Source organism: Panthera tigris, chromosome D4 (assembly GCF_018350195.1).
Source record: "Panthera tigris isolate Pti1 chromosome D4, P.tigris_Pti1_mat1.1, whole genome shotgun sequence".
Classification (NCBI taxonomy): Eukaryota; Metazoa; Chordata; class Mammalia; order Carnivora; family Felidae; genus Panthera; species Panthera tigris.
The window spans coordinates 57,598,207-57,624,366 of record NC_056672.1 but is presented as its reverse complement, the minus strand read 5'-3'; the positions used below and the strand labels follow the sequence as shown (position 1 = coordinate 57,624,366).

Here is a 26,160-nt window from a genome sequence, read left to right as displayed (position 1 = left end):
ATTGCATCTTTCTTAAACTGTGTTCAGTAGAAACACAGATGACATGATATGTTAAAATTTTTTTAATGTTTATTTTTGAGAGAGAGACAGAGAGAGAGGATGAGTGGGGGAGGGGCAGAGAGAGAGGGAGACACAGAATCCAAAGCAGGCTCCAGGCTCTGAGCTGTCAGCACAGAGCCTGACGCAGGCTCGAACTCATGAACCATGAGCATGAACCATGAGATCATGACCTGAGCTGTGAAGTCAACGTTTAACCAACTGGCCACCCAGGTGCCCCTGACATGATATGTTAAATACAAGGGTTTTGTGGAAGAGTAAAATAATGTCTGTCTTGGTACCTCTTTGAAAGTATCTAATGTATACTTATAACCGTCAATTCTTAGGGTTTTCTTTCACTAGTCTAACTTTAATATTACATGGTTATATTTAATATTACTAGGTTAATAGTGGCTGGAAGTATAATTTTACTAACTCCTCTTTAAAACACATCTACCATATTTTTGACACAATAGCTGATGTCATGATTTAATTTGTCATTCTACTTTCTCAGGAGATTTTAATATTTGGGACATTATTGTATAATTCTTTCTTCCAAATCATGGATTTGGAATATGTTAAATGATGTTAACTGATAATAATACCAGAGGGCACGTTGTGGTTTATATTACTCTATCCATAAGTGTACTTTTTGGCAACTGTGTCTCTCCCCTGCATCCTCCCCCAAATTATCATCCAGTGTCAAAAACTTGTTAAGTATATTCATAAGTGTATTTCTGAAAAATAGATATAATATCAAATGCTTTTCAGCATCTTTTGATGTGATCAACCTTTTATTTTTTAATTTTTAATATTTATATATATTTTTAATTTTTTAAGTTTTATTTATTTATTTTGAGAGAGAGAGAGAGAGAGAGAGAGAGAGAGAGAGACAGCTGAGTGGGGGAGGGGTAGAGAGCAAGGGAGAGAGAGAATCCCAAGCAGGCTCTGCACTGTCAGCACAGAGCCCAACACGGGGCTCGAACCCACGAAACCATGAGATCGTGACCTGAGCTGAAACTGAGAGTCAGATACTTACCAGCTGAGCCACCTAGGCACCGCATATTTTATTTATCTTTTAAAGTAAGCTCTATGCCCAACGTGAGGCTCAAACTCATGAACCTGAGATCAAGAGTTGCATGCTTTACCAATTTGGTCAGCCAGGCATCTCAGAGCAAACTTTTTGACATTGTTTCTTGACAAATTTTATCTTAATACTTTCTTTATAAATTTTCTTTTTTTTGAATTCATGTAAGGAATCAGGCTTCTCTTAGGTAAACATGAGTAGATTATGATGACATGTTATATTACATGTGTTGTCACTGTACTATACATACTGTGTATGCTGCAGTTTTATTTAGTGTTTTTAGTCCTGTGTTTGAGTGAGATTAATTTGTTTTTTAAAGTTTATTTATTTTGAGAGACAGAGATAATGCACATGAATATGTGAGAGCACCAGTGGGAGAGGGGCGGAGAGAGAATACCCCCGCCCCCAGCCCCCATGCTCAGTGCTGTGAGGGTGGAGCCCGCTTGGGTTCATTAACTGAACCATGAGATCATGATCTGGGCCAAAGTCAAGAGTCAGGCACTTAACTACTTGAGCCACCCAGGCACCCTTCTGGTAAGTTTTTTTTATTCTTTGTAGTTTTTAAAAAATTTTCTCTGCTATTGCCAATGTAATTATTTTTTCTTTCTTTCTTTCTTTCTTTCTTTCTTTCTTTCTTTCTTTCTTTCTTTTTCTTTCTTTCTCCTTCCTTCCTTCCTTCCTTCCTTCCTTCCTTCCTTCCTTCCAAGTATAATTGACATACAGTGTTAGTTTCAGATGTACAGTATATTTCAACAATTCTATACATTTCTCAGTGCTCATCACAGTAAGTGTACTCTTAGTCCCCTTTATGTGTTTCACCCCCACCCACCTCCCCTCTGGCAACCACCTGTTCTCTGTATTTAGGACTCTAGGGTTTTTGTTGGTCTCTTTTTCATTGTTTTGTTTTGTTTCTTAAATTCTACACGAGTGAAATCATATGGTATTTGTCTCTGACTGATTTCGCATCGCATTATATGCTCAAGGCTCATCCGTGTCATTGCAAAATGGCAAAATTGCATTCTTTTTTATGGCTGAGGAATATTTGAACACACACACACCCCACATCTTTATCCATTTGTCTGTTGATAGACACTTGGGTTTCTGCCATATCTTAGCTATTATAAATAACACTGCAATAAACATAGGGGTACATATATGTTTTTGAACTAGTGTTTTCTCTGGGTAAATACCCATTAGTGGAATTGCTAGGTCATATGGTAATTCTATTTTTAGTTTTTTGAGAAGCCCCCACACTCTCTTCTACAGTGGCTGCACCAATTTGCATTCCTACCAGCAGTGCGTGAGGGTTCCTTTTTTTCCCACATCCTCACCAACACTTGTTATTTCTTGAGTTTTTTATCTTAGCCATTCTGGCAGTATTTTCTCTTTATCAATGCATAAGAGTAACATAGGATAAAAATCTACCTTTAAACAAGTCTAAAAGACTTATTTCAATATGTATGAAATTAAAAAGTTTAATATTAAGAAAATGTGTCAAAGTAGGCAGCATTCTTTCTCAGTTGCATGTGGAATAATTGGACATCTGAATTGATGGTGTGGTGAATTTTACAAAATACAATGTAATGTCTGCAGTGGTGGCAGATGTCTTAGGTTCAACTAAGCATTTATGTATTCAGAATGATAAAAAGACCATAGGTCTCACTTGGCAACACTTTATTCAGAAGGATATAAGATGATAACTATAACTTGTCTATAAGATAGTGGGAGTCCTGGGGCACCTGACTGGCTCAATTGGTAGAGCATGTGACTCTTAATCGTGAGTTCAAACCCCACATTGGGTGTAGAGATTACTTAAAAATAAAATCTTAGGGGTGCCTGTTAGCTCAGTCGATTGAGCGTCTGACTTCAGCTAAGGTCATGATCTTGCGGGGATTGAGCCCCTCATTGGGCTCTGTGCTGACAGCTCAGAACCTGGAGCCTGCTTCGGATTCTGTGTCTTCCTCTCTCTGCCCCTCCCCACTCGTGCTGTCTGTGTCTCTTTCAAAAATAAATAAACATTAAAAAAAATAATAAAATCTTTAAAAAAAAAAGATAATGGGAGTCCTTGTGGAAGTTCATGTAACACTTCATACTTTCCAAAGTGTTCTTTTCACAACTCAGGTTCAGAGATGGTAACCACTTTGGGTGCCACAGAGAAATCCATAGGCATAGTTTCAAGGATCCTCTGCAAGGGACATGCCTAATTACGTGTCACTAGACTCAGAGAAGCTCAAAAACATGGCTTGCTACTAAGTGTTCGTTGTACTTCTAGATGCAGATGCAATTTACTAGTTTGGCAACTTTATATCATAAGCAGTGTTGCCAAGCGACATACAGGTAGCATGTTGCTTTAATCAGTTTAAGAGGGATTAACCCAAGGTCAAATTCTCATACATAAGAAGAAGGGGTTTTGCTCATCTTTGGTAGGCAGTCATGCCTGCTGACTTTTTGTTTATGCCTTTTGTTTTAGCTATCTTTCAGAAAGTTTCTCTTATCCCAAGATTATTTTTTAAGTCTACATTTCCTTTAAAACTGATTTCATTGTTTTTACATTTATATAGATCTTTGAGCCACCATTTTCTGTATGGTGTGATGTAGGAACCAAACTTTTTCAAATGGCTCATCAGTTGTTGAATCATTTATTGAATAATCATTTGTTTTCCTATTGGTTAAAAATGTCACTATTATAGAGCAGTCATTAGGAGATAGTTCTTCAAATTAACAAAGAGGTGTAGTAAAAAAGTATACTTTCAAAGTAACAACTGATTTATAATCTTATATGATTGTGTATTCAACATTAAAAAAAAATATAAATGCTTTAATTTTGTAAATTTTAAACTTAAAATTTTAACATTTAAAATTTTTATTTTAAAAATAAAAATAAGTATTTATTATTATTTTTTTTAACATTTATTTATTTTTGAGACAGAGAGAGACAGAGCATGAATGGGGGAGGGTCAGAGAGAGAGGGAGACACAGAATCTGAAACAGGCTCCAGGCTCCAGGCTCTGAGCCATCAGCACAGAGCCTGACGTGGGGCTCGAACTCACAGACCGCGAGATCATGACCTGAGCTGGAGTCGGACGCTTAACCGACTGAGCCACCCAGGCGCCCCAAGTGTTTTTTATTTTGAGAGAAAGAGAGCGTGCATGAGTGCGCTCACACACAAAGTGGGGGGAGGCACAGAGAGATTGGGAGAGAGAGAATCCTAAGCAGGCTCTGCACTGCTAGCACAGAACTCAACTCAAGAGCTCAATCCCACAAACCATGAGATCACGACCCGAGCCAAAACCAAGAGTTAGATGCTCAGCCACCTGAGCCACCCAGGTGCCCCTTAAACATTTTTTAAGATTTTATTTTTTTAAAGTTTATTTATTGCGAGAGAGGGGCATGTGCAAATGGGGCAGGGCAGAAAGAGGAGAGAGAGAATCCCAAGCAGGCTTGCACTGTCAGCACAGAGCCTGATGCAGGGCTCAAACTCATGAACCATGAGATCATGACCTGAGTTGAAATCAAGAGACAGATGCTTAACCAACTGAGTCACCCAGGTGCCCCTTAGGTTTTATTAAGTAATCTCTACACCCAGCTTGGGGCTCAAATTCACAATCCTGAAATCAAGAGTTGGATGCTTAACTGACTGAGCCAACCAGGTGCCCCTAAACATTTTATTTTTAAGTAATCTCTCTATACCCAACACGGAGCTCAAACCTACAGCCCCAAGATCAAGAGTTGCGTGCTCCACCAGCTGAGTGCCAGCCAGGTGCCCCATAATTGTGTATTAGATGGTATTGTCTATATGCTAAGAGTTTATAGTGTCAGCTTTTTTCTCAAAGGAAGTATATATAGTCTGAATAGGGTATGTCTATATTTTTAAATAGGTTTGCCTTATTGAAGGCTGTTGGGCTTACTTAGGTGGCCATGCTTTGAAAGCTAACTGCTCAGTATAGTAGAAAGTGGTGAATAAGGGGTTTGAACAAGATTCTAGTTTCAGATACACCACTTCACTGACTGCTACTTTGTGCAAGACAGCCTCTCCGTGTTTTGTTTTGTTTAAGCTGCATGAATAATACAATCTCTATCCTGCCTACTTCTGAGTATTGTTGAGGATTAGATGGGATGATAGAAAAGCACTTTTAATTGGAAAAACAGCTTAAATGTAAGGACTTAATGCATCTTAACTTTTCCTCCCTTTCTCTTGTAGGTAGTGTTGGTGCTTCTTTTCAGTGCCAGTCCATCCATCACGACCACATTTGTCATGATGACAGTGACAAGGTGAGGTCTGTGTTGATGTCTATCATGGTGAAAATGCATGCTGCCCTTATATTGTTGGATTTACTTGCATAACTGTGGACATGGGGCCAGGAGGGTGTGCCTGGGGAGGCACGATTTTGAGATACAGAAGGCCTTGCTGCTGTATGTGTCAGATTATTAGACCACTCCAGAACACTTGAGGATAATTTTCAGGAAGTGGGCTGGTCTCTTAATAAAACCTCCATTTTTTTTTTTTTTTTTTTTTTTTTTTTTAATGCTCATCCTTGTCCCTGTCACTTTGCTTCCTCGTTTCTTGCACAGACTGGGTGGATTATCTTAATATATGAACAGGTGCTCCCAAAGCTGCTAATTGTCTCAGCAATTTGTGTCTGTTTCTAGTTTGAATTATCTTAGCCACTTTGATTTGTTTTTTTTTGTTTTGTTTAGTTGATTGTGTTGCATTACCATTTCTTCTCGTACTTACTTTTTTTTTTTTTTTTTTTCTGTTTCCAAAGCCCAATCGAAATGTTGAGGATTAAGAATGGAACCTGTCTAATTCATGCAAAAGAAACCTGCTTAGGGCCTGAGGGTTTTTTTGTTTGTTTCATTTTTTGTTTGGTTTTTAAATCAGGTCCAAACTGTTGGCGGTTTTGTTTCATTTTGGTGTTTTGCTTCTTCTCTCAAGCAACCTGGTCTTGGGGACTTTCCAGTACTCATCAGCACAGTTGATGGCCCAGCCCTTGCAAGTAGATACTAATGTGGGCTTGGTGCTTGGAACATCTGGCTGCTGATGTTGGATGGACTTAAATTTAGTCTTTTCCATCATCAGTTTCCAGTGGCTTCCCTCCCATTTCCTGTGTCTTACATGGAGCAATGTATCACTCCCTTGGTAGTTTTCCCAGGCAAACCAATCCAAATGATCCTTTTCTCTGCTGTTTTAATCAAGATCCTCCTCCCTCATCCTGTTGGAGCTAGATCAAGAAGTTTGGTTGGTCATTGGGATTTTCCAAATGGTTTTCTTTGTTCTGTGTGTTGATCTCCCTGGCTTTGTGAGCTTTGCCGAGACAGATTTCAGCCTGTTTACAGAGAGAGTGGTATGCTTTTAGCATTCCAGAGTCTCTTTTATTATTATAGTAATCCAGAGGCATGGATTTAACTTCTAACTTTTTAATAGCAAGCCACTGAAAGATACTGCTAGACTATATACAGTTAGCTCTGTAAAATTCAGTATACCAGAGATTTTAGAAATGAGCATTTGGGAAAAAAAAAAAGTGATGATAGAGGGAAAGGCAGAATCACTTTAGGCCAGTAATATTGCTTACAACTGTTCTTTGTAATTGTGAAGATGTTTTGGGGTTAAGTTTTTCTTCCCTCTGCTAAGTATAATATGCTTTTCTCCATTTGTTCATTCGTAGTGGTGATGCCAAACTGTGCTCTGTTCTGTCTCCAGATAGAGTCTGGAGATGAGATTTCTCTCTACCTCCACAAGTTGCTTGCCATCTACTTGGAAATATTTTTGCTCCTAATTTCTGCATCTTTCTATGACCGATTTTGTGCTTTTAGGAGATGGCACTTTTTTCTTAAAATACACGGGGAGAAGGGAAGAGAACTTTAAGGGATTTTGTCATTTGACCAACAGATCAAAGAATTGTGAGAAACTGCTCTCCCCTTTGTCCTGCCTGCTGTGTGTTGTATACTTATGATTGTTTCCCAGAGGGAAATGGAGAGAATGGATTAGAGCCTCTTGACTGTGTATTTATAATTTATTCAATTGATTCAGTCAGATTTATTGACTGGCAGCTATGTGTCTAGGCACTTACGAAATATATCAGGATACAAAACAAAGATTGCTGTTTTTTCATGAGTGTACAGTCTTGCTGGGGGGAGGCAGCCAATAAAAATAAACACCATACATAAATAATATGTTACAATAAGTGCAGTGAATTAAAGAAAATGTAGAGCAGAATAAGTGGGATGAGAACCACCAAGAGTTGGATAGCAGATTTGAATAGGATCATCAGGCATTATTCTAGGGAGGAAGGCTGTGGATAGCATGTCTAAAAATTAAGATCTTTATGTTTGCAACAGCTTCTGACTTCTTTAACAAATGGATATTGGTTTTGTAAAAGCAGAAACAAATTGAGCCTGCTACCTGACACATAGCACATAGCACTTGGATGTGTTTGCATACACATACATACTCACACAAGTACACAACACTCAAAGTATTCTCTCACTTTGAGAATTGAAGGGATTATAGGACTCAGATAATTCAACTCTCTTTTTATTTTTTTTTCACATTTATTTATTTTTGAGAGAGACAGAGTGTGAGCAGGGGAGGGGCAGAGAGAGGAGGAGACGCAGAATCCGAAGTAGGCTCTAGGCTCTGAGCAAGCTGTCAGCACAGAGCCCGACACGGGGCTCGAACCCACGAACCATGAGATCATGACCTGAGCCGAAGTCGGACGCTCAACAGACTGAGCCACCCAGGCACCCCTCCAACCCTCTTTTTAAAATAAACTTGGAAGGGGTGCCTGGGTAGCTCAGTCGGTTGACCGTCTGACTTTGGCTCAGGTCATGATCTCATGGTTCGTGGGTTCCAGCCCTGTGTCGGGCTCTGTGCTGACAGCTCAGAGCCTGGAGCCTGCTTCGGATTCTGTGTCTCCTTCTCTCTCTGCTCCTCCCCTGCTCATGCTCTGTCTCTCTCTCTCTCTCTCTCTCTCTCTCTCTCTCTCTCTCTCAAAAATAGACGTTTGAAAAAAAAAAAAAAAAACCAAACTTGGAAGCTGTGACCCCACTGGAAGAAATGACTTGTTCAGGAGTCACCCTACAGTGCTGGAGCTAGACCAGATCTTCTGTCCCTTATACAAGTCATGCAAAATAATTGCTTAGCTATTCTGATTGTGAAAACATTGTCCCAACACATGTTGATGCCTCGCTTATTGTCCTCACTTAACTTTCAGGCATGGTCCATTTCTCAGATTTGGGAACAAAACATGATTTTTCTTAAAAGTTGCCTCAATTTTAACTCATCTGTATGTGACTGGGGATGGAACCAGGGGGTGAGATGAATTAATTTGTAGCCTCAATGGTACACTTTCCTAGAGTGGCCTGGAACAGTTCCCAGAATGCTGGTCACTTGAGAGAAGGAAATGGGAGAATTCTTTCTAAACTGGCATGTATGTGAATGGCTACTCAGGGCAGAAGTCTTTTCTGGACAAAACTTCCATTTGTCACAGAAGAAGGTACCAATCTGGTTTGTGTAATGCCATGCAGACCACTACTTTCAGGGAAGGTAGGAAATGTGTGACTGTTTTTTCTTTCAGGACTGTATACTTTATTGTAACCTTGATATTTTAATTTTTTTAGGCTTTTAAAAAATTACACTTTGATTCTAAAAAGATATGTAGCACTAATTTTAACCCTTCTACCCAGAAGTAATAATTGGAATTTAGTATTAACAAGATTAACTAGTTATATTTGTATAATTGCAAATAGTGGTTATTAGTATATCCAGAGTTGTACGACTGTCTCCGCCATCTAATTTTGGAAAATCTTCACATTCCTCACTGAAAAACCCACAACCATTAGCAGTCACTCTTCGTTATCCCTTGCCCCAGCTCCTGACAATCACTAATCATTGTCTTTATGGATTTGTCTGTTCTGTACATTTTGTATAGACAGAATCATAGAATATGTGGCTTTTGTGTGTGGCTTCTCTCACTTAGCATGATTATCTCAAGATTTGTCTATTTTGAAGCATGAATTCCATTCCTTTTTATGGGTGAATAATATTCCATGGTGTGCATCTAATGCTTTTTGTTTACCCATTCACCAGTTGATGGGTATGTTTCCATATTTTGGTTATTATGAATAACACTGCTAGGAACATTTTTATGTAAGTATGTTTTTGTTTAGTTGGTCACATGATATATTTTTAACATTTTGAGAAATTACTAAACTGTTTTGCAAAGTGGCTGCACCATTTTACATTCTAGTAAATGCATGAGGGACCCAGTTTCTTCACATCCACATGTTTACGTCCCACACTTCGGTCGTCTTTTAAATTATAGCAGCTGTAGTGGGACATCTCAGTTGTTGTTTTAATTTGCATTTCTCCCATACTTCCTAAGTATGCTGAGCATTTTTTTTATATGCTTATAAGCCATTCCTAAATCTTCTATGGTCTGTTAAAAAAAAAGTCAGTTAAAACTCTTAAATATGGAGAACAAACAGAGGGTTACTGGAGGGATTGTGGGAGGGGGTATGGGCTAAATGGGTAAGGGGTATTAAGGAATCTACTCTTGAAATCATGGTTGCACTATATGCTAACGAATTTGGATGTAAATTAAAAAAAATAAAATTAAAAAAAAAAGTCAGTTAAATATCCTTTTAATTGTTCTGGCTCCCATGCTTTAAAAAAAAAAAAATCAAATCTCAGGCGCCTGGGTGGCTCATTCGGTTAAGCAATGAACTCTTTTTTTTTTTTTTTTTTAATTTTTAAAAAATGTTTATTTTTGAGAGAGAGCATGAGCAGAGGAGGGCAGAGAGAGAGGGAGACACAGAATCCGAAGCAGCTCCAGGCTCTGAGCTGTCAGCACAGAGCCCAGTTTGGGGCTCGAACTCATGGCCCATGAGATCATGACCTGAACCAAAGCTGGATGCTTAACCGAATGAGCCACCCAGGCACCCCAAACATCTGACTCTTGATTTAGGCTCAGGTCATGATCTCATGGTTCATGAGACTGAGTCCTGCGTTGGGCTCTGTGCAGACAGTGTGGAGCCTGCTTGGGATTTTCTTCCCCTCTCTCTCTGCCCTCACCTACCTCTCTCTCTCTCTCTCTCTCTCTCTCTCTCTCTCTCTCTAAAAAAAAAAAAAAAAAAAAAAAATCTCACCATGCACCCAGTTACATAGTTACATGTGCTCATTATGGAAAATTGGGGAAGTACACAGCAACAGACTGTCATAAAAAAAACTCCATCACTTTGCATTATCTGCATGGTTAAAATAAAACTAAATTGCTCTGGTTATCTATGGCTGTGTATGTAATTAATTACCCTAAAATTCATTTGGTGCAGAGCACTTGTATCTTTCTTGGTTCTGAGGTTTCCTGTGTTCAGCTAGGTGGTTCTTGCTTGGGAGTTTTCTCATGCAGTTATAGTCAAATGGTGGCTGAGGCTGGAGTCATCTTGAAGTCCTCACTCACATGTCTAATGGTTAATCCTGGTTATCAGCTGCGACTTCAACTGAGCCCCTTGGCTTGAGTGCCTAAAATGTAGTGTGGGTTTCCTCATAGCATTGTACCTTGATTTCTCCCCCAAGAGGGGAAGATGCGTATGGCCTTTTATGACCTAACTTTAGAAGTCACAAAGCATCACTTCCCAGCATAGTCACGGACCTGCCCAAATTCAAGAGGAGGGAGCCTCAATCTCACCACTAGGGAGTAATGTCAACGTAAGAAGAAGAGAATGAAGGATGGGAGAATTTACTATGTATGGTCATCTTTTCTGCACTGTATGTACATGAAACATCAGTTAAAATGGCTGCATAATGTTCTACCATAAGGATACATGGTAATTTATTTAATCTGTCTTTAATTTTGGAGCCTTAGGTCATTTTTAAAAACTATTATGCATTTATTCATACAGCAAATATTTATTAAGTGCCTACTATGTCCCAGGCACTGTTGAGTCACCAGGGTAGAGTGGTGAAAAGGCTACCAAGGAAGGTCCTTGTTCTTCTGGTGCTTATTTTTTGTGAAAGGGGCAGAAAATTAACTGTACATGTAAACCAACAAATAATCAGATGCTCATAAGCACTCTACAAGTAATTGGGCAGTTGGCTACTCTAGATTAGGTGGTAGGGAAGGCCTTTAAGATGGTGACACTTAAGCTAAGATCTGAATGAGAGGAAGGAATAAATTGTGAAAATCTGGGCCATGAGGAGAATATCATAGGGAGAGGGAAGGGTTAGTACAAAGGCCCCGAGGCTAGAAAGATCATACAAATAGAAGAAAGACTGATGTGTACAAGCCAGGTGGATGAGGATAGAAGTGGTAAGAGATGAGGTTGAAGGGGTAGGCACAGGGCAGATCGTGAACTTGGTAATAAGCCAGGGAAAGTTTAGATTTCATTCTTCCTGTTGTGGGAAGACTTTGCAAGGTTTTATGGAAAGGAATGCTATGATCTGGTTTATATTTTTAAACATCTCTTTTGCTGCTGTGATGAAATATTTTTCTAACTGTGGTAAAATACACCTAGGCATATAATTTACCTTCTTAATCATTAAAAATATATATTTTTTAACATTTGAGAGAGAGGGAGAGAGAACACAAGCAGGAGAGGGGCAAAGAGAGAGGAAGACACAGAATTGGAAGCAGGCTCCAGGCTTTGAGCCGTCAGCAGAGAGCCCGATGTGGGGCTCAAATTCACATGCCTTTGAGCTGTGAGATCATGACCTGAGCCAAAGTCAGCCGCCTAACTGGCTGAGCCACCCAGGTGCCCCCTTCTTAATCATTTTTAAGTGTACAGTACAGTAGTGTTGAGTGTGAATATACTTTTTACATTATTGTACAACCAATCTCCAGGGCTCTTTTATCTTGCAAAACTGTATCCATTAAACAGTAACTCCTCATCTCTCCCCAGAGCCCCTGGCAGCTTCCATTCTACTTTCTGTCTCTATGATTGAGTGTTCTATGTACCTCATATAAATGGAATCATAATATATTTGTCTTTTTGTGCCTGGCTTATTTCACTTAATATAACATTGTTAAGGTATGTTCATGTTGTAGCATAAATGTTGGAATTTCCATTTTTTTAAAGGCTGAATAACATTCTGTTGTATGTATATATAACACATTTTGTCTTTTCATTCATCCATGGATGGGACACTTGGGTTGTTTCCACGTTTTGGCTATTGTGAATAATGCTGTTAGGAACATGGGTGTACAAATATCTCTTAGCGACTCTGCTTTCGGTTCTTTTGGGTATACACCCAGAAGTGAAATTGCCGGATCATTTATACTTTTAGAGTTTTGAGGAACTGCTATACTGTTTTCCAAAGTGGCTGCACCATTTTACACTCCAAATCCTTGCCAACTCTTGTTATTTTCTGTTATTGTTCTTAATGGTAGCCATCCTGTTGCATATGAGGTAGTATCTCATTGTGGTTTTGATTTTCATTGCCCTACTCATTAGTGATGTTGAACATCTTTTCATGTGCTTGTTGGTCATTTGTTTATCTACTTTGGAGAAATGTCTATTCAAGACCTTTGCCCATTTTTTTTTTAATTTTTTTTAACGTTTATTTATTTTTGAGACAGAGAGAGACAGAGCATGAACAGGGGAGGGTCAGAGAGAGAGGGAGACACAGAATCTGAAACAGGCTCCAGGCTCTGAGCTGTCAGCACAGAGCCTGACGCGGGGCTTGAACTCACAAACCGTGAGATCATGACCTGAGCTGAAGTCGGAAGCTTACCCAACTGAGCCACCCAGGGGCCCCACCTTTGCCCATTTTTTAATCAGGTTTGGTTTTTGTTTGGTTGTAGGAGTTCTTTATGTAGTGTCAGTATTAACCCCTTATCAGACAGATGATTTGCAAATATTTTATCCCATTCTGGAGGCTGCATTTTTACTCTGTTGGTTGTGTCCTTTGCACAGAAATTCTTACTTTGAAGGAATTCCAATTAATTTTTCTCTCGTCTGCCTTTTGGTGTCATATCCAAGAAATTGCTGCAATCCAATCTCATGAAGGTTTTCCCCTGTGTTTTTTCCTAAAATTTCTATAGTTTTAGTTCTTAAGTTCAGATCTTTGACTCATTTGAGTTAATTTTTGTATATAGGGTAAGGTAAGGGTCTCTCTTCATTGTTTTGTATATGGATATCGAGTTCCCAGCACTGTTGTTGAAGAGTGTTCTTTTCCCATTGAATTGTCTTGGAACTCTTTGACCCTTTTGGGGTCACTTGAACCATATATGTAAGGGTTTATTCTTGGGCTCTCTATCCTGTTCAGTTGGTCTATGTATCTGTCCTTATACCAGTACTACAGTGTTTTGATTATTGTAGCTGTGTAATAAGTTTTGAATGATGTATTTCTTTTTTTAAATTTAAAAAAAAATTTTTTTTTAACGTTTATTTATTTTTGAGACAGAGAGAGACAGAGCATTAACAGGGGAGGGGCAGAGAGAGAGGGAGACACAGAATCCGAAACCAGCTCCAGGCTCTGAGCTGTCAGCACAGAGCCCGAGGCGGGACTCGAACTCATGGACCGTGAGATCATGACCTGAGCCGAAGTCGGACGCTTAACCGACCAAGCCACCCAGGTGCCTCCAAATGATGTATTTCTTTAGCATAGATTATTAGAATAGAATTGAATCAAAGGATATGAACTTTTTTCAGCCTTTGTCTCTTTTTGTATATTTTTTGCACATTCATATGCATCAGTTTATGCTTCCGTATGAGAATGCCTGTCTCACTTCCTTTTCACATTGAATAGCATTCATAATACCAGTTACTTTCTGAATGATTGATGAGAAATGGTTTCTAATTGTTTCAATGAATATTTCTGTGATTACTACCAAGGTTGTATAGATTTCATATGTTCATTTGTTACTTAGTCACTGCTTTTTTAAGATTTGTCTTTTGCATAATTTTCTCTTTTGGGATATTCCCCTTTTCCCATCCCTTTGCATAGGAACATTAATCATCTGTTATACTTGAAAAAAGTTTCCCAGCTTTTAATTTTTTAGAAAATTGTTTTTAATGTTTAAAGAGAAAGTGGGGGAGGGCCAGAGAGAGAGAATTTCAAGCAGGCTCCACAATGTCAGTGCAGAGCCCCATGTGAGGCTCAAACTCACAAACCGTGAGGTCATGACCTGAGCCGAAATCAAGAGTCGGATGCTTAGAGTCGGGCCACCCAGCCCCCCCCAACCCCCCCCCCCCAGCTTTTAATTTTTAATGAATTTTTTCCCATTCAGAAATTTAAAATTATTTTGGGAGCAAATCTGTCAGTGTAGTCCTTTCTGAAATGTGTTTCATTGCTCTTATTTTTAGGAAATCTGTTTCCATTCAGATGGTTCCCTACATTTTCTTTCTCAGCTCAAGGCTTGATCTCAGAGTTGTGAGTTCGGCTCTGTGTTGGGCTCTGTGCTGGACGTGAAGCCTACTTGGAAAAAAACCACATTGTAATGATAGATATTTTGAGATTATTGTTTTGTGGCATTCTGTTTTGTTTTGTTTTTTAATTTATTTTGGGGAGGGCAGAGATGTAGAGGGAGAGAGAGAATCTTAATGCAGGCTTTGATCCCATGACCCTGGGATCATGACTTGAACCAAAATCAAGAGTCAGATGCTTAACCAACTGAACCACCAAGGTGCCCTGTTATGTGGCATTCTTGTTTTGGCCTTTGGAAGGTCATTGCCCTCTAAATTTAATTTGTTTTTATTTATAAGACACTTTTGTAACAGTAACACGCAAGGAGAGAGGAGATCAATAAATTTACTGTGGGAGCTTAAATTTGATACTTGTATAGAGTTGTCCTGCCTTAAAGGTTTTTATTTAAGGTGATCATGTCTGTTTTGTGTGAATCTGGTCAGGTTACACACTTTTTTATTTAAAGTTTGGGAAAGGCCTGTTGAATGTGATTTGGGCAGGAGGGTGCAGGGTTTGTAGCAAAGTGCCATCTATCACAACATCTGTGCAAAACCACCCAGGTTAGTCAGTGTCTAAAATGCATATCATCAGTGGAAGTGACCACGAGGACATTGGCATTTTCAGTGAGCTGGCCACATCTCCTGAATGCGGGGTGTTAGAAGTCTATAGCCATGGGCATGATCCAGAGCAGGGTATCAACTATGCAGTCACATGAGACCCACCAGGAATTCCCTACAGGAAATTCTGTTTTCCATCAAATATGGTGGAAATTACAAGATATTCCTGTGTTCTGATCTGTGTAGAAAACATTCTCATGTTTCTTGCATCTCAATCATTCTCATGTCCCTTTTTAGCAACTACTTTTTCATTGTCTTCCTCAAAGTGAAGGAGCTAGTTGTCTGCTTTTCTGTTTCTTAACAAGTGCTTATACTATAATTCGTTTATTTTCTTGAAGCACTTATATAAGTGTAGCCCATGCTCACTGGCTTTTTGGGTCATATTTTATGTTAGTGTCTAATTTTTTTTTTATGTTTACTTTTGAGAGAGAGAGAGAGAGAGAGAGAGCGAGCGAGCATGAGTGGGGGAGGGGCAGAGAGAGAGGGAGACACAGAATCTGAAGCAGGCTCCAGGCTCTGAGCTGTCAGCACAGAACCCGACACAGGGCTCAAGCCCATAAACTATGAGATCATGACCTGAGCCAAAGTCGGACGTCTAACAAATTGAGCCACCCAGGCTCCCTTAAGGAGATATTTTCAAATGCAGCCCAAACTATATGTATGTATGAGAGAATTCATTTTATCTTTATAACATCAAAACAATGAAAAAAACCTAAGTGTAGTACTTAATGTTACAAATAAGAGATGGTTCATCCCTGGGGTGCCTGGGTGGCTCAGTCAGTTAAGTGTCCAACTCTTGATTGTGGCTCATGTCATGATCTCACCATTAGTGAGTTCAGTTCCGAGTCAGGATCCACACTGACAGCACAGAGTCTGCTTGGGATCCTCTTTCTCCCTCTTTCTCTGCCCCTGCCCTGCTTGTGCTTATTCCCCCTCTCCCTACCTCCCCCTCTCTTTCTCTCAAACTTTAAAAAAGAGGAAAAAAAAGAAGAGATGGTTTATCCTTAACAGTAAAATTAACAGGCTTTGTTGAACAACCTAGATCTGTATGTGGTTAACTCTTTTCATTGCCTGTCCAATGGATATTTTAAAAGTATTGTATTGGCGTATGATTTGCCCTGAGATTGAGCCACTGGAGTGGTTTAGAATGAGAGTCATAGCAATTAGAATTGCTCCCAAGATGCTCCCTGTTTACCAGATCAGAATGAGCAAGGTACCTTTAAGATCTCTGCTTCAAAGGGTGTGCGTTAAGGCACGTCATGCCTCAGAGTCCGCTCTTTCTCATTTGTCCTGCTCCAGAGATTAAATATGCCATGATGTGCAGTGTGTGCTTTATTTGCACCCTTGCCTCTCCATTTCTGATTTGATATGGGTCTCTATTTTTTCCACTTTCTGACTAGCTTGGGTTTCTTTATTCAACCCACTCGGGCTTCTTTATTCAACCATCTTGAACTCCTTTCTGGCTGATGGCCTTTCACCTGGTTCTGCTTTAGCACTTCTCATCTTCACTGCCTTAAGAACTGTCACGGTTTAGTCCCTGGCATCTCACACCTGTACCGTGGGAAGAGCAGTCTGCCTACTCTTCCATCCTAAAGCTGGCTACATTATGGGAGGCTTTCAGTAGAATTGGATTTGGGTGTGCATTTGCTACCCCTTTCTGGTCTTTAGCAACTATAGCTGGCAGCTGCTGATAAATAACCTTTCCACTCTGATAGGTGGTAACACTTGTGGGTGAAAATGCTTATTCTGATGTTTTGCATTAGATCACATCTTGTCATGGTTATAGATAATGTATAGCCTGAATAGTGCTAGGCCAATACACCTTTCCACTATGTAGCTTCATCTTATTAGGTCCTTTCTGCTGGTTTTGGTGGAGGGAGGGAAACGTTTAGGGAGGAGGGTGAGCAGAGCTAACTTGAGGAAAGTTTGAAATTCTTTTTGGTCTCCTTGTTCTTCTTTTATTATCCATTCTGCTTTTTGTGTCTCATTTCTTCTTGGGAATTTGCCTATTGAGAAACACACTGGAATTACCACTGCTATGAAATATCACATATCATTAATTTGGAACCTACTGAGTGCTTGCCATATGCTAGAACCCTTGCCAGAGTCAGTGAGACTTAGTCCTTGGCTTCAAGGAGTTCTCTGTCGAATGCCCAGAAGACTCAAGTGAATACATATTTGCATAGCCAAATGATTAATGCTATGTTAGAGCACAGAATAGAGGCCACTAATTCAGCAGTAGTGGTTGGGATTGGAGTGAGGTTACAATCAGGAGACTTGGCAGTGGATGTGATGACAGCACAACCCTATTCCTGACAGTGTTAACAGTGGGAAACTGCCTCTTCATTATAAAGGTCATGGACTCCCAACAGGAAGGCCATTCTCTACCCAACACCTTCTTTGGCAGGTCCCAAAAGTGTTTACCATTTTTTTTCCCTCTGATATTTTTTCTTTACGTGAGTGGTTCTTCAGCATCTGGACAAGTGATTTTTAATCTGCAGCTCTTGAATCATGCGTTTGAACACCTTAAAATAAGAGATGCCTCTCCTTTTTTGTGTGTTCTCTACTAGCCAACATTCTCCAAATATGGACATCAGTGACAACAAACAAAAGAGAAATGGGACCTGCTCTTGAGGAGTTTACAGTTTCATGGGGGAAAGAGACATTTAGTAAATACTGGAAGGTATTGTGAAAAAAGTGTCAAAGAAAGACCATAGCCTCAGAGTCAGCTCTCCTATAAAGGTCCTTCAGATAATCATCTTGTTTAGATAAGTCTGTGATGTCTTAGAAATGCAAAATTTAGAACCAAATGAAATTTTATATTTACTGTTTGGCAGACTGTTTGTCACTTTTGTATAATTTATTTATGGTTATTGTTTATGCTGTGTGCTAGAAAGTGTATTTTCAGCAGTAGAACCCTTCATATTCACAAGATTAGAAGTTAGTTTTCTAGAAGCAGTTTGTGAGTTTCAGTATGAGATCTTCCTTACATGTATCCTACGATTATATTGTTCCTCCTTTGTAAAAAGTAAGGAAAAGAGAGCCTGGTTGACTTGGTTGGTTAAGTGTCGGACGACTCTTGATTTCAGTTCAGGCCATGATCTCAACAGGTTGTGAGATCGAGCCTAGAGTAGGGCTCTGCACTAACAGCACAGAGACTGCTTGGGATTCTCTCTCTCTCTCTCTCTCTCTCCCTCTCCCTCTCCCTCTCCCTCTCCCTCTCCCTCTCCCTCTCCCTCTCTCCCTCTGCCTCTCTCCCTTTCCCTCTCTCCCTCCCTCTGCCTCTCTGTCTGTGTCTCTCTCTCAAAATTAATAAACTTAAAAAAAAAAATAAGGAAAAGACAGGCACCTGGCTGGCTCAGTTGGTGGAGCATGTGACTCTTGATCTCAGGGTTGTGAGTTTGAGCCCCACGTTGGGTGTAGAGATTACTTAATAAAATCTTTATTGAAAAATTTTTTTTAATGTTTATTTTTGAGAGAGAGATAGAGCACAAGCAGGGAAGCGGGAGAGAGAGAGAGAGAGAGAGAGAGAGGAGAAGGAGGGAGAGGGAGAGGGAGGAAGAGAGAGGGAGAGGGAGGAAGAGAGAGGGAGAGAGACACATAATCCGAAACAGGCTCCAGGCTCTGAGCTGACAGCACAGAGCCCGACTCAGGGCTTGATATCAGGATCAACGAGATCATGACCTGAGCCGAAGTTGAATGTCCAACCGACTGAGGCATCCAGGTGCCTCCAAAATAAAATCTTTAAAAAAATAATAAGGGAAAGACTGCAACTCTGACAAGAAATTTAATTCCAAGTTCAGTTGGCTAACCAGCAAATTCTACCAAACAATTAAAGAATTAATCTGTAACCTCAGTCTTACAGAAACTACAGAGTAGAGAAAGAGAAAACATTCCCCGATTCATTTCTTTTTTTAAAAAATGTTTTTATTTATTTGAGAGAGAGAGCGTGTGCATGCAGGGGAAGGGCAGAGAGAGAGAGAGAGGGAGAGAATCTCAAGCAGGCTCCACTGCTGCTAGCAGAGTCTGACCCAGGGCTCAGTCCTGTGAACCGTGAGATCATGGCCTGAGCAGAGACCCAGAGTTGGGCGCTTAACTGACTGAGTCATCCAAGCATCCCATCCCCAATTAATTTCTATCTTATCTTATCTTATCTTATCTTATCTTATCTTATCTTATCTTATCAAGAGAGAACATGCAGGAGAGAGAGACAGAGGATCTGAAATAGGCTCTGTGCTGACAGCAGAGAGCCTAGTGTGGGGCTTGAAGTCATAAACCAGGAGATTGTGACCTGAGCAAAAGTCAGACACTTAACCAGCTGAGCCACCCTGGTGCCCCCCCGCTCCCCCCCCCCATTAATTTCTAAGGCTAGCATAATCTTTGTAAAAAAACTTGATGAGGACATTATAAAAATGGAAAATAACAGCTAATTTCATATAAGAGCACAGATGTTGGGGCACCTGGGGGCTTAGTCTGTTAAGCATCTGACTCTTGATTTTGGCTCAGTTCGTGATCTCACCATCATGGGATCAAGCTCTACATGGATCGAGGAGCCTGCTCGGGATTCTCCCTCTGCCCCTCCCCTCCTTGCGTGCTCTCTCTCTCTCTCTCAAAAATAAATAAACATTTAAAAAAATTTTTTAAATATTTCTCTCCTCCTCTCTCCCTCAGAACAAAACAAAACATAGATGTAAAAATCCTAATCAACATGTGAGCAAAACAAATCCAACAATATATAATAAGGGTAATAAATAAGACAGGATTTTATTAGGAATGCAAAATTGGTTTAATATCCAAAACCAGTCAGTGTCAGGGCACCTGGGTGGCTCAGTAGGTTAAGTGCCTGACTCTAGACTTTGACTCAGGTCATGATCTCGAGGTTCATGAGTTTGAGCCCTGGACTCTCCATACTGGCAGTGTGGAGCCTCTTGGGATTCTCTCTCTCTGTCTCTGTTTCTCTGCCCTCTTCAGCTCACTCTCTCTCTCTCTCAAAATAAATAAACTTCAAAAAATGTATCTTTACAACAACAACAACAACAACAAAACAAATCCAGTGAATATAGTTCATATATTTAAAAAAAAATTTTTTTTTAATGTTTATTTTTGAGAGAGAGAGACTGTGAGCGGAGGAGGGGCAGAGAGAAAGGGAAACACAGAATCTGAAGCAGGCTCCAGGCTCTGAGCGGTCAGCACAGAGCCCGATGTGGGGCTCCATCTCACTAATCATGAGATCATGTCCTGAGCTGAAGTCGGACACTTAACCGGCTGAGCCACCCAAGTGCCCCGATGTAATTCACATATTAACAGAAAAATTATATGATTACCTCATGCAGGAAATTTTGATAAAATTAAACATCCCTTTATAATAAACTTTTAACAATTTAGAAATAAAAGAGAACTCTTTTAATTGCTATAGGGATCTGCAAAAACCTACTGCAAACATCATACTTAGTGGTGAAATGTTGGAAGTTTTCTAGTTTGGGAATTAGATAAAAATGCCTATTCTCATTGTTTCTATTTAGCACTGTACTAGAGGTCCTAGCCAGTGCAGTAAGACAAGACAAAAGGAAAAATGTATTTGAAAAAAAGAAATTGAATGGTCATTATTTTCTGCCAACAGGATTATATATATAGAAAATTCAAAAAGATTATGCTAAACTATTAGAATTAATTATATGTAATTATATATTATAGCTATATAATTATATAATATACATGTATATAATTATATCATATTTTTAGAAGTAGTAATTATATACAAAACCTGGAATAAATCAAAGAACAAAAATATGTAAGACTTGTACAGAAAATATAAAGCATTATTGAAAATATTTTATTATTTTATTATTTTTAAAAAATGTTTATTTTTGAGAGACAGAGCACGAGCAGGGGAGGGACAGAGAGAGAGGGAGCCACAGAATTAGAAGCAGGATCCAGGTTCTGAGCCGTCAGCACAGAGCCCTACCTAGGGCTTGAACCCATGAACCGTGAGATCATGACCTGAGCTGAAGTCAGACGCTTAACTGACTGAGCCTCGGTATAGTTTTATTTTAAAAGTGAGGGGACTTAAATTACTTCAGTACTTCAGGAAGAAGTTTTTAGCAGTCATTCAGTTTTTTCCTATGTTGTAAAAATTGATTTTAAAGAGCAATTTTGGAGTCAGAAGTCTCAAAAAGCTCTTGCTGCAATCAATTACTTTGTCTACAAGTGCTGTGCTATCCCTAGCCACATGTGGCTATTTAAACTGATTCTGATCGATTCATTAGATACACTAGCCTCATTTTGAGTGCTCAGTAGCCACATGTGGCCTTCTTTTGGATGGTGCAGATATTGGCCATATCTATCACAGAAAGTTGTATTGGACACCCTTCCAAGAAGGCTTTGTACCTTTTTGAACAGACACCAAATAAAATTTTAGGAAGACTGGGGTTGAGCAATTGCTCTCTTACAATTTACCACCTGCCACATTAGTAGGTCAAAAGTGGCCCAGTTTAAAGCCTATCCCACTGATTGGGTGTTTATTAGAAAGATACTAGATTTTCTGGTGAAGAAAACTAGAGAAAAAGTTACAGTACAAATATCAAACTATCCAACCTTGACTTGTGGGATTACTGTTTACATCTGGGCAGACTTCTTGGGTTAAGCCCTAGGGGCCCAGGTAGCTAAGATCATAACCATGAGAAGATTTCTTGTGGAGTTTGCCTCACAAAGGATTGGCTGAGGTCCAGGGGGATTCACAGGAGCTTTAAAGGGTGGAAACCCTGGAGGACTGTAATTGATTTTTGCTGCTGGAATTTAGCACTTGAGGAATCTGGCTTTTAAGATTAGAGAGTTCTCAAATGGTAATTTCCCTTCCGTTTCCCATTTTTTTTCTTTTTTTCCTCCTATCATCACAGAGCCAATATCCAAGTATACAAGAAAAGTGGTTTCAAGAGGGTCTGGATTATGTAAGGAAGCTTGTGCAGCTGAGGTTCTGCTGGAAGATCTGTAATGCTAGATGAGTCTACAGCAGTAGACTGGGAATTGTGAGTGACTCACAAGTTAGGAACAGATTGCATTGGATGCATCTAAAGGTGTGGATGGGATTTATGACTCTTGTTATGAAATGAAGAAAAAAAAAAAACTTTACAGTTTGGATGTAATCATTTCCAGACTGCCTGCTTTGGAAGACTGACAGTGTTGGGGAGGAAGAGTCAGCTAGGTAACAGGACTACATAATGGGGGTATGGGGCTGCGGGAGGGGATGTGTTTATTGGAGCCTGTTATATCCTTCTAGCTTCTCTTTGTCCAGGAATTGTAAAAGCTTGTGATTTATTGCTGGAACTTTAATTCAGAGTTGCTAAGCACTTGCTGTTGTATTTCAGGCTGTAGGTTTGGACCATGGGGTTACAGAACCAGTGCTCAGTCAGACATGGGAGATAAATGTACACAAATAATTACCATATAGTGTTAATCATAGGTAGAAATTCAGAGGATCCTGGAACATCAGTTAAGTCTGATTCCTTAATTTTCTGCTAGAGGCAGCTGAGGCCCAGAGCAGGAAGGAGACTGGTGGAGGGTAACTCTAGAAGAACTAGAACCTGAGTTTTGTTTTTTTGGGTTTTTTTTTTTTTTTTTACTGATTGGACTACCCTAAAATGTGATCACCATCCTTGAAGGCATCATCTAATTCCTATCTGCTTAAAGACCACTTCTTGCATGATGTCCCCTTGACAGCCCTCCTCGCCTCCAATACTACTTGACTGTCCTTTTCTTGAATTTATTGTGCTTTTATGGAATATATTTCTTCCCTTTTAGATCCTGAAGGTGATCAGGACAAGCACCATGTCGGCTGTGGTCTTTGTACCTCTTCATTTCCCATCCTTAGCAGCGTCTGAATAACTGTCAGGTTTAAAGTTTCCAACCTGCTTGCTTCTTTGTGAGATACCTTGGTCTAATCACCTCCTTTTGCATCAATAAAAATTCCACTTCTCGGGTCACATGAATACATATTTCGAATTGAGTGAGGTCAGTTACTGTTTGCTCAGTTCTGGAGGAGGGAGGAGGCAGGGACCAGCAGCCATACTGTAGAGTGAGAAGATGTGTACGTTTTGAGAGACAGGGCCGACCCCAGGGTCGCGTTCGGTAGCTTGGGCCTTGCTGAGCGCGCGGCTAGAGATGCGGGCTGGGCCGGGCTGCGCAGGGACGCCGTGCGACGGGCTCTGTTGCCGGAACTAGTCCCAGTCGCGCGCCCGGACGCGCGCAGTGCCGCCCCGCCCCCTCCCCCGCGGGGTGGAAACAAAGGGGGCTCGGCGCGCGGAGTCGAGCCTTGGGGGAAAGGGGCGGAGCGTCTGGCGGTTTCGCGCTTTGGGCTCGCTAGGTTCGTTCCTGTAAGGGGACTGGGTGGAGAGGAGGGCGGCGACCCAAACCAGAGAAGTGGGAGTGCCGCGTGCTCGCGCATCCTGCGGCCTGGCGGTGAGGGGCGTCGCCTGCGCGCGCAGCGGAGGGTAGTGCGCCGGCGCGCGGCACGCCGTGTTCGTGAGCACCGAGGTGGGGTGCGGCGGGCGGGACGGTGTCGCGGCCCCGGCAATTAGGGCCCGGGGGCCGGGAGGATGGAGCCCCCGAGGCGTTAGCCGACTCTGTCAGCTCCGAGCGTGCAGCTGCTTCCTGGCGCGGCCCGTGTGATGGTGCCGGGAGGAAGGAAGCGCCGTGACAGCGCCTCGGTCGGATCCCGGGTTCCGGGGGTGAGGAGGCCCGGGGACGGCGGAGCTGGCGAGCTGGCCGCTGGCTGGGCGAGCGGTCACAATAGGAGGCGGCGGCCCAGCGCGGAGCCGCGGGAGCAGCCCCGCAGGGCGGAGCTTCCCCTCGCAGGTACTGGCCGCCCGGCCGTTGGTTCCCGCGTGAGGGCGGGCCGGGCCCGAGCCGTAGGCCGTAGGGAGCCTGCGGGGCCGTTCCCGGCAACCAGGAGGAGGTGTGGTTGCCCGGTGCTTGGCGGGCGCGGCCGGGCGGCCCGGCGCTCTTTGTTCCCGTGGCGGCGGCGAGGAGGTGTGGGTGCAGCCAACGGGAGCGCCGGCCCGCCGCCGCCTGGCAGATGGCCTCGCTCCCTCCCGTTTTGCCGAGGCGCAGGTGAAATGATGTCACCCAGGAGAACGCGGAACCCGTTCGGAAGGGTCCTTTCGCGTCCTTCTGCCGCTGCGGGTTTCTGGACAGGCTGCGTTTTGTTCTCAGGGGATGGAAGTTCTTTCAGGGCTGAAGAATGAGAGAGGTTGGTTTTGAACCAGGAATTTTCCAAATTATCGAGGGCCAAAGAAAATAAAGTTTTTGTTTGCGTTGTGTAGGACTTGTAAAAGACACAGCTTTTTCTTTGTGCCACAAAAGTTGGGTATGCTAATTCTTCCACCATAAATAGAAATGAACACTTCAACGTATATCATTGCTGGCATCATATGAATTGCCTTCTCTTACGTGGCACACTTTGAAAATTTAAGTGTATGCAACTCAAACACAATTGGTTTGTTACTTTAAAATTGCAAGCCTTTTGGGATCTTGTTTGGCCTTGATTACAGGTACTATTGTTAATATTTCAATTCCTTTAAATAGGAAGCAGCCCTGGTAACTGGGCTCCAATTAAAAAACAATCCATTCTCCGTTTTTGTATAATCAAAACTTAATAAAAATCTAAGGACAGTTGGGATGAAAGTAAAATTGTCTTCGGAAAACACTGGCCATACGAATAGATGGGACTTATATAGAAGTAACAATACAGACCAAATTTTGTATATATATTTTTTATTTTTTATAAATATATAAAAATGTATATAGTATATAAATATATATAAATATAAATAAATATATTTGTATATAATTTATATATTGGGACATACTTGCAGTCGGAATATGAAATTACTAACTGGATTTTTAAATGAGAATTGTATCTCTTCACACACTCTTCTTTCTCCAGTTCTTGCTAGTTTGTAAACTTATTGGCATAATATGTTTCACTTTTTGAAAGCATACTAAACCTTAAATCATTTCATTACATGAGTTCAGTTTTAAGCTGATTTCTTTAATTTTTCTGTAAGACTTATCTCTAAGAGATTTGGTAGACTTTAGAGGCTATAGTTAAAAAAATTTCGCCACAAACTGGCCATGTGGGCCCCAGGGCCTCATCTGTAAAATATGAAAGTTGGATTTAAACGTTGGCTATGGTCCCTCCACCTCTGATATCTTCTGTGATTCTAGAAGGTAATTTCTGTTTCTGTACTTGTCGAGGTTTATATACTCATTCTGTTTTTATCGCTGAACTGAAGGTTGCAAATATTAATCTGAGTAAATGTTCAGAATTTACTAGAGCGACCTGACTTTTGAGGAAGGTGGATATAAGATGGCATAATTAGACATAACTGAATCTGTTAGCATCATAATGTGGAGTGTAGGTCTATTGTCTCTCTGCCAACAGCTTTGGATGAACCTTTTAGTTACATTACCAGACTATTTGTGCTCATTTTTACTTTATTTCAAGGTTGTGGTGGGAAGTATGGGTGAGAAATCCTCAAAAATCTCAAATGATTGGTCTGTATGGAAAGTTCATTGGTCAAGATTATCTTTGTCTTCTACTTCCAGTCTGTTACATCTATTTCTCTGTTTGTGCTGTCCCAGTCCCAGCTTTGTTTAGCCACCTTCAGTTTGTAATTGACACTACTAAATAGTTTTGGTTATTTTCCTTTTAACTACATATATCGGACCTGTGTTTTCACTTCTGTTTTACTTTGGTTAACTCATAGCTTGTTTTATTTTTCTCTGGAGGGAGCATAAAGATTGTAAACACATTTGAATGTAGTTTTGGTCTACTTCATTCAGCAAATGTTAAATTCTTCAAGTGACTACCTTGTCTGGAGGAGATCAAGCAAATGCTTCAACTCTGTATAGTAAATTAACAAGTGAGAATTTGAGCAAAAAGAGGAAGAGGGGCCATCTACACAGTCTCGTTTTTCCTCACATCCTCTATCTTGTTCCTTTTTTAAGGATGTCAGCACCTT

The 26,160-nt window shown here is 40.8% G+C and overlaps 2 protein-coding genes and 1 long non-coding RNA gene across 7 annotated transcripts in view; 2 read left to right on the top strand and 1 right to left on the bottom strand.

Annotated features, from left to right (window-relative positions):
* LOC122233108 (homeobox protein Hox-D13-like) overlaps positions 1–23,286 on the top strand; it is a 79,333-nt gene extending 56,047 nt beyond the window's left edge. The window contains exons 2-3 of the mRNA XM_042964491.1: positions 5,325–5,395; positions 22,940–23,286. Coding sequence (XP_042820425.1) covers positions 5,325–5,395; positions 22,940–23,023 — 155 coding nt within the window. The 3' untranslated portion in view covers positions 23,024–23,286. The remainder of the gene's footprint in view (positions 1–5,324; positions 5,396–22,939) is intronic.
* LOC122233109 lies at positions 6,383–10,520 on the bottom strand. Its single transcript, XR_006210570.1, has 2 exons — positions 10,433–10,520; positions 6,383–6,450 (listed from the first exon to the last, which is right to left on the bottom strand). It is a non-coding gene; the product is annotated as an uncharacterized LOC122233109 (long non-coding RNA).
* A 423-nt stretch (positions 23,287–23,709) lies between the features above and the next one.
* Positions 23,710–26,160, top strand: part of RNF38 (ring finger protein 38) — a 50,096-nt gene continuing 47,645 nt past the window's right edge. For 3 of the 5 annotated variants that reach the window (XM_042964487.1, XM_042964486.1, XM_042964485.1), the window contains exon 1: positions 24,003–24,386. In XM_042964487.1, the coding sequence (XP_042820421.1) occupies positions 24,378–24,386 (9 nt within the window). In that variant the 5' untranslated portion in view covers positions 24,003–24,377. The other 2 variants (XM_042964488.1, XM_042964490.1) reach the window with 2 other exon arrangements.